Source organism: Anneissia japonica, unplaced genomic scaffold (genome assembly GCF_011630105.1).
Source record: "Anneissia japonica isolate Jap-2015-1 unplaced genomic scaffold, ASM1163010v1 scaffold1483_len710385_cov172, whole genome shotgun sequence".
NCBI lineage: Eukaryota > Metazoa > Echinodermata > Crinoidea > Comatulida > Comatulidae > Anneissia > Anneissia japonica.
Window position 1 is genome coordinate 296,706 of NW_022732828.1, and position 15,712 is coordinate 312,417.

The 15,712-nt window shown below is 32.2% G+C and overlaps 1 protein-coding gene across 1 annotated transcript in view; it reads right to left on the bottom strand.

Annotated features, from left to right (window-relative positions):
- LOC117115835 (serine/threonine kinase-like domain-containing protein STKLD1) overlaps positions 1-15,712 on the bottom strand; it is a 42,801-nt gene that overhangs the window by 12,795 nt on the left and 14,294 nt on the right. Inside the window, exons 11-16 of the mRNA XM_033259787.1 lie at positions 14,669-14,740; positions 11,678-11,794; positions 7,288-7,361; positions 6,799-6,865; positions 3,864-3,992; positions 791-919 (exon numbers count right to left, since the gene is read on the bottom strand). Of these exons, the coding sequence (XP_033115678.1) occupies positions 791-919; positions 3,864-3,992; positions 6,799-6,865; positions 7,288-7,361; positions 11,678-11,794; positions 14,669-14,740 (588 nt within the window). The remainder of the gene's footprint in view (positions 1-790; positions 920-3,863; positions 3,993-6,798; positions 6,866-7,287; positions 7,362-11,677; positions 11,795-14,668; positions 14,741-15,712) is intronic.

Below are 15,712 nucleotides of genomic sequence, written 5' to 3' on the forward strand. Positions count from 1 at the left end.
TGATTGTGAATGGAGTACATAATATTTCTATATATATATATATTTATTGTTAACGCAAATTTTACAGATTTTAAGTATTATTTTAATTGTTCATTTTATTATTATTTTATGTGTAATTGGAATAGTGCTTTAGGAGACCTACATGATACTGATTTGGTTCACTTTTAGGAATCCTGTCTCGGCCTGTTTCAGATTTTTTATGCTTTTATTTTGTTGTATTGTAACCGGTTGTTGTTTTTTATGTATTTTATTGAGACAAAATAAATGAAATGAAAAAAAAATATTATTGAGGATTAGTATCATTACCACAATCACCCATTATCATTACATCATCACAACTACCATTATCAGTCATCATCACAACCATCATCGATCACCATTATCACCATTCATTCATTACCACCACCATAATCTTTATAACCTTTATCATTTATCATCATTAATACCATCAACCTTTATCACTATCAGGTCATTACCACAACAATCACCATTATTACCATCATACCAACAATAACATATCGTTATCATTACCACCACCATCATCCCTACACCAATTCAATTTGAAAAGTCTCACCATCATCACCCTATCACCCTCACCTCCATCACCCATCAGGAATTATAGAACCAATGATTACATTTATTTGTGAGTACTACAAACTTACTCCCACAATACATACTACTGTTCCAAACACTGGTTTATATGTTCAGTATAAAAAACAAACGCAAGCAGCTAGTGTACCATCATATATAATATTGATATTTCATAGGAATATTTTAAAATATCTGCTACCTTCTAATGAAAGTCCCCATAAAGCAGAGCAGGCAAAATCAATGACAGAGGCGGATGAGCCGTGTTCTCGCATCACATTCATTAAATCCATTACTCCCTTTTCCTCTCGCATTATCTCTATGTTTTTGTCTGAAACAAGATTAAAAAAAGAAAAAGCAATTATAAAATTGGAAGTGGTAACAAAAAATTCTTGATGGAATTTCAAAGAAAAAAAACCAAACATATGTAATTGCAACATATTCAACACTAAAAAAAAATTGATTACATTTATACAGGTCCCCTTCTAAATAAAGACCGCTTTTAACACCAGGGTTTCAATAGTCTTTAGCAGTGTTGGTCTCTAATTAGAATAATAAAAATAAGACATTTAATTGTTAAATGTGGAACCATAGTAAAGCTTTAACTGGAGGAAGACCTGCACTTATTAATTTAATACCATAAATACTGATTAACCAATATCATGAGATATCAATTTAGAATAATTACCAGGGCCGGTAAAAGTGTGGTTGGACACATCACGCCTGTTCCCAGATCAATTTCTTTTTTATTTCTAGGCAGTTAGTGTTGCTGGGGGAAATTTACAAAAATAATTTTTGTTTATCTAGGCCTGATTATTTTGATTAATAAACCCTTCAACCTGTTTTTGACACATAGTGTAAGCTCATAACTAGCCTGATGGCAAACGATAGTCTTCTACTAGAGGCTGGTGATCGTAATTACCTACTCCATAAATGTCAACTATTGTTTTCGACTGCCATTAAGAATGAATGTTAAAGCACTCAACATGACTGTGACCAAGTTCTCGGCAGTTTGTTTCTCTGCAAAATTTCCCTGAGAAAGTAGCATTGTTGTTATTATGATTATTATGATTATTATTATTATTATGTCGTCATTATCTTTGTTTCTCTGATAGACATCTTGTATAGGGACATGTTCCCTTTTTTGCCTACCAGATTCGTTACGTTTTGAGTTTTGAGTGAAATAAACTTCTGAATTATGAATATGAAAAATTTAAAATTTGTTCATGCTATGTTAGTTACATTATGCCTTTATTCAAATTTGAAAGGAATAAAACTGAAAACTCAGGGAAGATCAGACAAAATGAGTTTATAGTGAATATCTAATTGTATACCTGTGTTCACATGGTTTATCTTGCAAAGGACTAACAAGTCTGTTGATGCAAGGTTTCAAGTAGAGAGAATGTACCCAGAGAATGATTTGTTTTCTGTTTTAATTTTATTATATTTAATAGTTCCAATCAATGCTTAATATTACTTTACATCTTTATTCACTTAAAAAAATGAACTTCTAAGCTTTCACAAACCCTTTAACATGTTTTGATCAAAAATATTGGAAACATCACAGTAAAATGTTCTCTATTCCCCCTGTACCAGATTTAATTTAGTAAACAAGTCACTGGAGATGCAATACTTCCATGTGTAGGCAATCTATATCGATTAACTTACTATCTAAATTATAGTTCCTCATTATTTTGATGGCATTCAATCGATTACAAGTGAACAAAAATGCATTATGTTTTCCACGCAATTCTTACACACTGAGTAAAGTAGTATAAAATAATGTTCAACCATTTATATATTCCTATGACCAAAATGGTAAAGTGTTTGATCGAAGCTTGAATTTTATATTCATTTGTATGGGTTTGAATTTTAACAATACGGAACACATGAAGGTTTAAGTCCACAAACATATGAACACTTAATTTTGAAGCGAAAAGCTGACTTAATTTGTATGCTTAATGGTACAAAATAGAACAGTCTATCCTTTTGAAATCAAAATATTTCTGGCTATTTTCTCGCTAAGCAGGTATAAAGGAGGAAGTGTCAATGCAAATCAAACTTGAATATGTCACGATACAGTGCAACCACACCACCAATGCATACAAGAAAGCAGTAGGATATAAAAAGAATAGAATATCTGAACTACGACTTTAAGCTTGGTCTATTTGTTGGTAATTTGGACAGTACACCAGAAGACCAGCCTTGCTCCTGTGTACTACAGACATTACCAAAAGATTAACCAACAAATAAGTCTAAAATTTAGAACTTAGAAAATATTCATGGTGTACTAATCTTGATGTAGAAAAGCTTGGACAAGAAAAATCGTGGATAGGTTGCAATCACCATCTTTAAAGAACTCCACCATAAATTCAATGAATGATTTGTATATTAGTTTATAATTCATGCACTTATTGCATTATCATTAACTATTAAGATGGATATAAAAGACTATATACTTAAGGGATCAATAAAGCTATCTTCAATTATAAAAGGATTATGGGTTTCGGCTGCGGAGACAAAAAGACCATCAGCTGTTTGAATCAAACACACAACATTTTTTTAGATTGGAAGGCAGAGACATAAACCACTAAGCACATCCCCTCTACATATTGTTGATGATTAACTTGAGAACAAATATTTAAAACGAAGTAATCAGCATTACACATGACTTGCAACAACCCAGCCTCGAGCTGGATCTATATTTTCCATTTCTCTATGGACTCATGAAATTCGAATAATGTCCTTTGAATAATTGAACAAAACAGTGTGTGATGTACACAAAATATCCCAAAGGGGCTGATATTTATTTAGCTCTCTTTTTTCATAAGATTATGGTGGCTGTCACAGGCACAATTATAGGGTAAGTGCGGCATTAATTGCATTTCCCAACAGGAGATTAAGAACTTAGGATGCTTAACCATTGGAAGGGAATTAAAACATGAATATGGGCTTAAAATGTGCCATCACATTAGCTTTTGTGGCAAATGTTAAGGAATGTCCACACTAACAAATTATATTTGACAATGCCTAAATATGGTCATGATGACATCACATCATGACCATATATAGGCATCATGACTATATATGGACATACAATAATTTTTTTGCCACAGAAAATTTAATAATCTGGACACAGCTGAACAGTTGATAGCCTATTCATACACTTGCTAATTCAAATCTTGAGAGGGATGTATTTTAGAGGATAGTGTAATCAATTTTATGCAATTTGATGATGCAGCGGTTAAAGTTATGTAATATCCTAGAACACTCACCATTTATTGTCAGACATGAGAGAGCGCTTGCACAGTTGGCTGCAATAGTTGCATCACCAGGGAATGATCTCATTGCCGATAAAATGTCTTGTATGCCGCCTCCTAAACCTATCTTTCCGGCAGCATCCTCTGGAAAAAACAAACACATAAAATATTATTACTTGGTGCCATGTGATGGAGAATAGAATGGTACATTAATAAATGAGGTAGCGAAATCAACGGAATTAAACTGAAGGCAATAACATAAATGACAATTAGGCCTAATTAAAGTAGTTAAATATACTAGAAAAAATATAGAATTAAAGGGAAAGTATCATGCAAGGCAGGAAATCTAAGTAATAACATGAGAAAAGTGATATGTTAATAAATTAGGAAAATGAAAAATAAAAAAGAAGAAAAAAAGTTGAGAAATAAGGCACACAATATTAGAATTAAAAATAACGAAGAGAAAATGGAAGGGTAAAACAAATTTTACAAATAGCGAGGTACATTAATAAATGAGGCAGAGAAATTGACGAAATTAAACTGAAGGTATTAAATGAGGGGATATTAACAAAATAATGTGACAATGAAGTAAAAATAAATACCACAGAAAAAAAATAGAATTAAATGGAAAAGGGTCAACACTTTAATAGACAGGAAACGTAAGTCATAAAGTGAGAAAGTGATATGTTGATAAATTTGGAAAATGAGAAATCCAAGAAAAAAACATGATAAATGAGGCAGACAATATTGGAATTATAAAAACAAAAAGATAAATATAGGGAAGAAAATGGAAGATTAAAAAAAAATTATACAAATAGCTAATACGTATATAAAATTTGATAATTTGAAAAAAGGAATAATGTTAATATTGATGTAAAGAATATAATAAATGAATATAAAAAGAAAGTAAGTTATAATATTGCAAATAATGCAAAAAGGAGAGATGTAAATCAGAAGCAAATAATGTCAACTTTAGCATGAGAGAAGAATAAAGGGAAAGAAGTAAAATATAATCAAGGTAAAGAATATTACAGAATGTAAGTAAAAGAAGAATGAAGTTTAAATGATAAATTAGATTTTTAAAAAAGACAGCTGTAAACAGCAATTTAACTATTTATCTTTATAAATCCAACTTTTCTTTGGCTGATAAAGTTTATAACATATGAAAGGGATTATGTTAACATTGTAAATAAATGAGTCATGGGAAAAAATTACAGAAAACAAGAAAACAGCTAAAAGAAATTAAGCAAATGGTTGTGGATTAATAAAAGAAAAGAGAAGAATATTGTAATAAATGAGGTAATAAATGAGAGGAGATTTTTTGGAATGCGGCCTTCTACTTATCAGCTTAAAACATCTGCAAAATGCTAAAAATAGAATAAAGACAGCTTAGAAATCTTGCTGCGGCTAAAGTTAATGCTAATGTACTACGTCACAACATATAATAACATTGCACACATTAGGGTACAGTGCAGTAGACACGCGTGCAAATTAGGAAGAAATTAAGATTAGAAAGGTTCTTTGAAAAAGACCCATTGACCGCCCCGGAAAAATGATTCATCATCATCTACTCGCGAATGTACCAAGTAAACAACAATTGAAATGCCATCCTCAATTTGACTTGTCCTCCTTAATAATGAATAACTGCATGTCAATTGGAATGTAGTTGGGCAGTTTGATGACCATTAAAAGCTTTTTATTGACTTGTAGATTTCATTCAAACATAATTTATAAATACTTTGTGTATTCATATCTTTATATTGAATTATTTTCATATTATTTTGCTGTGAATTCATATATCTAATGATAATGCTTAAAAGAGGCTTTGAAAACAGTTGTTCTGTCGATCTATTATCATTTCTTTCAGAGAATTCATAAAAATGAAAGGATTGTAAAATTAAATGTATTTCAGTACTCCTTCAAGGAGTTGAGAAGGTTGCACATTTGTGGCATATATACTACGAACTTGATTGATATGGGAAAGTTGATGGGGCTGCGATGGGAAACATATCAATATGTAGGTTCTTATAGCGCTTTACAAAACTAAGTCTCAGAGCACTTTTCCACATTATTATCTGAGTAATTGGAACCAAGCCTATGGAGGGAGTAGTTCGTGCATGAAATATATCAGCGCATTTTGCACTCAAACCTCTTCATGTAGCATCATTTACTCCAGTGTACAGAGAGACAACGTGGATAGCGACTTGCACAGCAAAAGGTTTTGAACCCCTGACTTCAAGACCATGATATCGGCACTGTTTGAAACGGCACGGAACATGTTTTCTCAGATAAGGACTACAAACTGTAGGCCCAGTGTACACAAATTGGCTCATTTGCATTTTTAAGTTAATGTATGAGCTAATTTTTAAAGAACCCAGTACATATTTCGAGATGAGGAGGTTAACCAGGTGTACTAGTACCCTGTTGTGGACAAGAGATAGCTGGTACTGGTTTACCGGGAATCTCAGACAGGGGATTAGGGGAGCAGCAAGTTAATGTACGAGCTAATTCACACCGCGAGCGCTTTGAGACTTTGGTATAAAGCGCTATATATATCAAACTACATTACATTATGGTAGGTATACAACATTTAAACAATAACAAATCAATGCATGAGACTTGTCAAAGACTCATTACTCCTCTAGCAATGCATACAGTATTCAGATTGTAGGTGGGTAATGCACATGGCCTGACACGTGAATACTACCGAACACCCACTCTACTTAAAATTAATTATCTTTTATCCTCTAAAAATACCCCAGTAATCACCACACACAGTCTGCAACTAAATTATATCAGGAGAAATTATTAATGGGAAGATAATAGTAACAATATTTACTTGATGTCACTATTCTGTGAGACAAAAACACAGACCAGGTGGCAATATTGTATATTAAATCATGATACTAATGCAAAATTAATATTCATAGTAAAAATATCCACAACTTACCGCTTAGGGCTAAGGTTTTCAAGAGTAAACAGGCAGCACCTTGTAATTCTCTTGAGCTGGCATGGGACTGTAACAAGAAATAATCACCAAGTTTGTGAGATATACTTGTTTAAAGATTTATAAATTATATTATAAAAATACATCTAACAGCATTGAGTTCAACCATACTAATGCCTTTAAACCAATGCTTATCAAGTTGCATTGGGATTTTAGTATTGGTTGTACATGCCTTTGCAATTGTTTACATTGTTTAATGTATCCTGCATTTATTAAATTTATTTATTTCATTAGGATACAAACAATGTGAACAAATACACAGGTATACTAAGCCAAAACACAGAAAGTAGCTCAAAATGATAATAATGAGTGAATAATAATAATGCTGTAGCATGTTAAGGTGCTTGTTTTCTAATCCCAAGATGGTAAGTTCAAATCCCATGATACACCAATATATGCTCCTGGATAAAATACTACTACTGTATAACTTACCTGCATAACAAGGCTGACAGTGGCTATAACTTCAGAGGAAAATAGGAAATCTTCTGTATCTTCTTCAATATCAGCTGTCGAATACAAAAAAAAAGATATCTTAGTAGTTTCTTTCTCACAAATGTTCACAAAAATATCTGAGTCATTTTCTCAACACAGATGAAAAAAAATGTTTAAATTTTTAATAATAACAGCCCTCTTGCCAGGATTTTTTTAAGGAGTGGTGGAATTTCAGAAATTTTTTTCCAAAAAATTTAAAGGGTGGCACGCAAAATTTTAAAGGGTGCATTCTATGCGTTGCCATTTCTGGTACTACTTATGGTGTCGGACGCGACGCAGCAGACCCATGTCTTTAAATTTCATTTACTCGATACCTTTAATTGAATTTAATAATGCAAACAATTATAGGCCATCTATACTTAAACTATGAAATGGAAACAATTCATCAAAACTAATACCTACAAGATGGAATCTGTTATACAAAGATGTGTACACACTCCCATCCCCCGAAAAAAAAAAAAAAAAAAATCCTCTTATCTTAGTTCAATCTCCAGTTACAATGTGTTTAGTCATGGAGCTATAAAATTAGATGTTATAACTTTGTAATTACTATTATTAATATACAGTACTTTACAAGTGGTAATTATTATTTGTGTAAAAATAGTTTTTAAAATAATAGGAACCAACTAAAATACTTCTGTATTCTGACTGCAATCCATCACGTATGTAAAATCGCAACAATCAACTGGTAATGGTAATGGAAATGTACGAAATACAATTTCTTTAGGACCTAAATCAATTGTAAATGTATACATTAAAATATGATTTATGATATTGATGAATAAATGTGGTGGTTTTTGCCACAAAAGAGAAGAAAAAAATGGTGGTGACAATGGGATGTGGAAAGTAAAGAGTCAGTGGGGATTATCATTTTCGTTTCTCTCTTCCCTCGTTCTTAAATCATAAAGGATATGTTTACCAATATCTGACGAGAGTTTTTCATTTTAGTAGAGTGAACTGACCCAACAACATAGCCTGCCATTCGAATTAATTATTGTATTTCGTGGTCATAAGCTAAGATCGGGACATATGCTCTAGATGCTTTGATACTGGGTCAGATGCAGGATTTGACGGTAGTGGGTGCATGGAAGTTCACAGCACCTCAGCCCCACCATATGGTTGAGGCTGAGGTGGGAAAAGTTTGAGAATATGAAACCTCAAGGTACCCGGAAATTGCACCCTAATACCTTAAAAATAGTCCCATAATACAACAATTATTTTTCTAAATACAATTTAGGGGGAGCGATCTCACAGTCTGCGCCCCCTGCATTTGCCCCAGCAATATTACTATATCCCCTAAATAAAGATTGTAACCCAAGAGTTGGCTACATTGAAATTTAGACAATGCTACATGCTGGCCTGAATATAAAACCAGTTCTAGTCTGTGCCTTCTTTTGTTATGCTCCCACACACACGGCTGGTTACTCACAAATTTTTTACACGGTCCTATCTACCATTCATAAACACGGTCATTTCAGTGCATACTAGGATCGTCACAAAGCTGCGCCCTATCCAGCCGAATATTTAGCATCGAACAGTGACCTCCCATGCTTAAGTATAGCTGGCGTGGCCCCTGAATAATAACAATATGTATTTTACTATATAGCACTCTAGTTATGTCTCAGTAAGTGCTTTTCCACATTATTACCCAATTCATTATAATGCCTATTGGGAAAATTCCATAATTTGCTGCATGAAATAATTCAGCACATTTTGCACTTAAACCTCCTCAGGTACCCACTTATACTCCTAGGTGGACAGTGACAATGTAGATAAGTCCATTGCTCAAGGACACAAGTAACTTGCACGGCAAAGATTTGAGCCCCCAACCTCAAGGTCCACCCAACCAGTGTGCCAACTGCTTCTACCAAATAATTCTTTTATTGTAGGCATACAATTTTTCAATGTTTTTTTTTAGACTGTAAATGATATATTTTTCAAATGGTTTTCTATTTTTATATATAAAATTTCGTGCAATTGAGGCAATGCCTTTTCTTGACTAGATCACATTTATAATTGAATTTGGAAGCACAGTAGTAATAATTTTCATAGTTGTTATTAATTAGGCAGTGGTGTTCCTAGAAGTTGGGAGTGTTAGTCATTAATTTAGTAGTGGTAATTAATTTAGAAGTAGCTGTGATCTTCGTAGAGATGGAAATTAATTTAGCAATGATCATGAATTTGGCAGTGGTCATAATTTGTAGTGGGCATAATTTTTGTAGGTTCTATCATATTAATATAACAGAAATTTTAATATCCATTACAAGTACATTTCTTTTGTCATTACTTTAATTAATGCCAAATAATTCATTGTCGGATTAAGTTTGAAATACGTGAAATGAAAATACTGAATACAAATGATTGATTTTATTTTTCAGGTGACCTGTCTTTTTGAACTCAGTAGGAGGAATAGCACTGTGGGAGCAGTTGACTTCGGATCATATCTTTCCACGCAATCTAACTACTTCACAACTCATGTCATGTTTCAATAATAAGTTTTCTTTATATTTATAGTGGCAGTCCTAATGATTCATGTGATAATGTAGATAAACCTGCATTCAATCCTAAATATTTAGAATGATTTGGGTAGCAGAATAAGACTGGCTATAAATTATAAATTAATATTTGAATAAGCCACCTTAAAATATTTGTCAGAGACAAGCCAAACCAGTCACTCGTCGCGAAAAATGAGAGCTATAAAATGGTAAAATAATCATTTAAATCCAACATTTCGTCATGAAGTTACAGGAGTTTAAACATACACCTGTTTAAAAAACACTATTTGAGAAATCAGCCTTCAATGTTTATGATTTCAGGCATTTCTTAGCCTGAAATCATCACCAAATATTTAAAAATTGTTGTATTAACATTGAAAAAGGAGAAAATAACAGCATAGCATNNNTATAGGTTAGTTTAGAGCAATAAATAGATTTCCAAAATTTTGATATTCCAGCATGTTTTGGCCAGTATCTCTGAAACAGGATTTGCGACAATATTAATCCAAATGTTAGAAATTGTTATCCGTGAACAACCTTCCTCAATTGTAATTTTTTTTTAGTGTGTGTTAATTACAATGATATATTAGGCATACTCATACTAATCTAGGTAGCATTAATTCACTATAACATATTATGTATTTTTGTCTCCATTTTATAAAAATGTTTTTGAAAAGTTCTAGAATTCCTACCGTTTTTGGTGTTTACCTAGTTCTGAGGTTTTTATCTAATAATCCATCCCTATAATTCTTGGGTCACAGAACAGCAGGCTCTAATAAGTTCTTAGGACAATTAACTTTTTTACATTCAACAGTAAGTACAGGACTCGCCTATCATGGGTGATGCTTTATAAATTAAGTGTTTTTATGTCTTAGGGAATGGAGTTGTTCTCAGTTGTGAGAAAAAAACTGGATTCCACTGGATTTGAACCCAGGACCATGGAATTTGAAGCCAAGCATCTTAATCAACAAGCTAGAACTCCATTCATCAATATGTTTGTCAATTTATCATAATTTACATTTTAAAATAAGTAGACAAGATATTTTAATAATACCTTTTATGTTCACACCTTTATAATTAACCATAATAAAGACTTCATCAAATCGTGTCATGATAATACATAATGGAATATTCCAGCAGCGAGGGTGTGTTAAATAGGCATTTGATCCAATTATTACCTAGGTAATGTGCAATGCCTAGAAGATAGAATATGTGCTATAAAGACAAGCATTATTAATATTATTTGAATTTAATTGATCCGTCTCTTTTACAGAGATGGCACTGACCTGTTAATGTACTGACTTACATTATCACATGGCACTTAAAATCTTTTACTATACCTACACTGCAGTGGAAGGGGGTCGGTACAGTGGTTGTGAAATGGGCTCTCTACTAGTAATTTAAACATCTTGCTCTCTCCTCACCCAGGAGTAAATATAAGTATTTGGCAGAGACAGCGCCAGCAGGGTCTATGGAGGCACAGGAACCTTCATCGGGAAACCCGGGGTCGGGGAAGCCAATCATTTTGTTTGGGTATACTGCCTTAAAAAGCAATTCTCATTCTAAAGTGTCATTTCCAGGCATATTCTTAAAAATTTGCTTCAAACATAGTCAGGCCTCTTGACAATGACCTTTGACCTCTTGGGGAATCTCTGATATGGCCAAGGAACCTGGGAGGATGTTGTGGCACTGAATGTGAGCAATCTAATGTACCACAACTAAGTAATACTCCCCAGGATATATAACACTCTGTGCTGATATGCTATTAATATATGGATGTATCTATGATCAGAAGTAACAATATCATCATCAGCGCCTTGTAATTAGCAACTTACATGCTGCAGCTAATGTTAATATAAGTTTACAGGCTTCTGTTTGGACGTCCACCTCCGACATATTCTCTTTCATGCTCTTTACAACTAGTTGTCTACTGCTCTCATCTAGCTGAGGTTCTGATTTAAAGAAAAAAATGTAAAACATCACGTTAGTTAATTATACACACACTGTATGCATTTAGTTTCATAAGCTGAAGAAGACCAGAGAACTGGTCAAAAATAAATAAGTGTTCTATCATCCACATGCTATAATTTCTTGTTTCAATGCTATTATGTAATTTCAAGAACACACATGGATTTACAATGATATATGCATCAACATACAGTCGACTACAATATAGTTTTGGCGTTAAAGTGGTCCAATTAACCACTAGTAAGATAATGCTTTATTTACTAATCTTAGAATACAAAATATGCATAAAAAAATATACAATTTAAAATTATAAATATTTTCAGAAGAACCCATAAAATTTTACTTTTAAAATATAGATTTATTAAAATAAATAACATTATGAGCCAGTAATACAAATTTTAGAACAATACAAATATAGAAATTAAAACTTACAAATATTACAAATAAAATAGTTATATTAATTCATTCACTATCACATTAAAAACATGTACCTTCATTTAAAAACAATATCATTAATTAACAATAAAACAAGATCAACTACAAACATGTCTATTAGTATATTATTATGTTGTCTTGTAGCATTGTAAACAAAATTTTTGAAACCCCTTCTTATAAGTCACCAAATCATACATTTCTACCAACTAAATACTAAATACTAAAACTAAAAATCAGTACACCCTTTTATGTACTGAAGTATCTATTAATATTTACATGAATTGCATACTCGCAGCATTTTACTTTCTATTAGAAACTGCTAGTTATTCAATTTTATATTTATAATGTAATTAGAAAAGAACACAATACACACTTAGTACTAAAATTACACCTCAAAATCCCACAAGACACAACTTACACCTACAGTCTGACCGTCAAACCATAACCCTTTGATTACAAGTGATTCCTCTCTTTGTGTCGCAACATATATATCATAAAATAAATTAGATTCTACTTTTCCATGCTTCTGCATTTAATGTATTCACTTTTCATGAAACGTATGGCAAATTCCATTTCCATAACATTATTAGACTAGAAATGTTATATTCCATTAACTCACACTGACATTTATTGAATATATAATAACATCTGTGTTTGTATAGTGTATGCATATTGTGCACTAATATCCTGAGGGTTCAATGTTTACTGCAGTATGAAGGCCAAAAATACAATAAATTTGATTTTAGAAAAAATGTTGTTTCTTTGCAGTATCTCCGACACATGTTATCTCAGTTTGTGAGAAGCAAACATACGCAGGGTACGCCACAAAATTGACCAATCAGCAGGCCACCGATTTGTACAATGATAATCTGTTAAATATATGACTCACAATGGTGACCTTGGCAATAATGTTTTAAATCAGTTTTTAGATTAATAACACACAATGTTCTGAAAATTTGTATAATGCTGTACAAATTTAGTCAATTAGAATCCTTAGTTACGACCTAGCCTAGGCCGCACGTCATGACGTCATTGTTCGGTGGATGGGCCAATAAAAATTACTAAGATGTTTACATTAGAAACCTACTAAAAGTGACTCAATCTATTTTGTATTGGGACTATTGTATATGTGTACACAGCACTTACATCATTATTCTTTTTTTCACCAGTGGTAATATAAAACTTAGTTTCTACTGTTACCATTATGTTGAATAATGTTTGTATCAAAGCCTCTATTTTGTTGAATTTTTCGCTCATCCCATATTACACACTACAGATTTTAGATGAATAAATTTTGTAAACATTCATGACCAACTGCCACAGCCAGCTGAAAGGTATCACGATCAACCGCAAACGTCACATGACCATTCCAGCTAGCTCGGGAGAACACTGGTTAATGCAAAAATAAACAGGAACTGAAGACATTACTCTCTAAATAAACTAATACTGATGCTCACTAAACAAATATTTTTTGCAGCTATTCAACAGTAACCCTGTAGGATACAAATATTTTGTATGCAGTGGCTTCAAGTCACTAGCTATTTCAATGTATTAATAAGTACAATTTTAGTCATTTGTAGGTTGCTAAGCAACTGATCATATTGCATTAGGCCTACATTACTTTATTCAACCATAATAGTGAAGGTACACAAGCTTGATATAAACTTCACTGAAAGTAATACTATGTAAATATAGTTAAATAAATAAATATGATACAGCATACATACACAGATAAATTGTACAATGTTAATAGCTGTTATGTTAATTGGTTTGTGTTCAATTCATATTCGTGCAGAAGGTGCACTGATAATATCAAAGCTCATGATGAACTACAGAGGGCAGCACATAATCTGTTAAATAGCTGACATATTATAATTATTATAATGTTTTCCTAATAGTATAATATTATGTATAAAGGATAAAAATACAATCATTATATATAGGTCAGCACAATACTCTTACAATATTATAATCTTTCTCAATTTGTAGAAAATCATTTTTTGTAATTACATGGGATTAAAAAAGTAAAAACGAAAGTAAATGGATATGAAGATACAGAAACTATAAAGGGTAGAATTGGTGTAAACTTGTTTTTGGGCAATGAAATAAGAAATCCTGTAGGATTCATTAGTGCATTTACAAATTGCCATTAGGCCATGTAGACTAAAGTTTGTCATGTGCATGGTTACATTGTGTCCCTATTTTCCCAATAATCATAAAAACACTATTTGCTTTATAATTTGAAATCTATCAGTAGTGTGTCTGTATTAACACGATCAAAAGTTGAGGGCACCCTTATAAGCATCACAGGTACTCCAGGCACTCAAAAATAAAATAAAAATCTTTCACTGTGTTATTTATAACAAAAAGGCTGACTCATTTGTGTTAATGGACATAAATAATGTTATTCTTGGTGTACTTACTATTCAATGTATTTAGATGTCTCAATGCATTTGCTACACTAATTCCATTGTCTTTATTTTCTTTCATGAATTCTAAAAGCAAATTCAATACAAGTTTTAATTAGGAAAACGTAATGAAAAATGAAAAAAGAAATAACATTAGAGTTAAAAGGTCAATCAATCAATCAATCATTTGATTTACAAAATACAGTATCATTCCACAGATGGTAGTCCTGCTCAGTCAGCTAAACTATTGGAGCCCAGCATACCACCTTGTGTAGAGTATCTGTGAATACATGGCTACATAGAGAGAGTGACGCTGACCCAAGTACAGCTCATGTAATTTAATTGTTTCTAGTTCTTTAACTTCATTGTTCTTTTGTCTGTCATATTTTTTACTTCTTGTGGAGGGGCGCCATGAGTGTTTTATTTAAACAGATACCGGCGCTTTAAAAGTTTTCATTATTATTATTATTATTATTATTAGTGAAAAAATGCTGTGTGTGGACTGAACCATTGGAAACTAGTCCTTTGTCAAGTATACAAAATGGAAAATAAACATTTTAAAGAAAGCAATATACTCTTGGAAAAAACAATAGAGGATTTTTTTTCCCCTGGGTTGTTTACTACCAAATTCATCGCTAGAAGAACCCCACTAAAAATGAATCTCTTCAGACTTCCTTAAATTAGCTGTGGTGACTTTTTTTTTGTCACACTGAAGAAATTCTAAGTTAAGAGTGACCTTTCGAAAAACCAATGATATAAGATTTATGACCTTAAATAGCATATTGATGCACTCTACATGGTACTGAGTGACAATTCATTGCTTTGCATTGGGACAGCAATCCCTCTAGCTATATTTATTTCTGGCACTGGACTGCAATTTCAACTTGTTGTTCGATGGTAAGGAGATCACGGTTATAATGTGGATTTCAAAAGGTCTTTTAAAATATCATTTAGGTGACCAGCAAAAATGTCTTCTAAAATATAATTTAAGTGACTAGCAATGTTGAATTTAGTTAGGTCACAGCTTTACCAGTCCAACAAATAATATGATAAACTTAT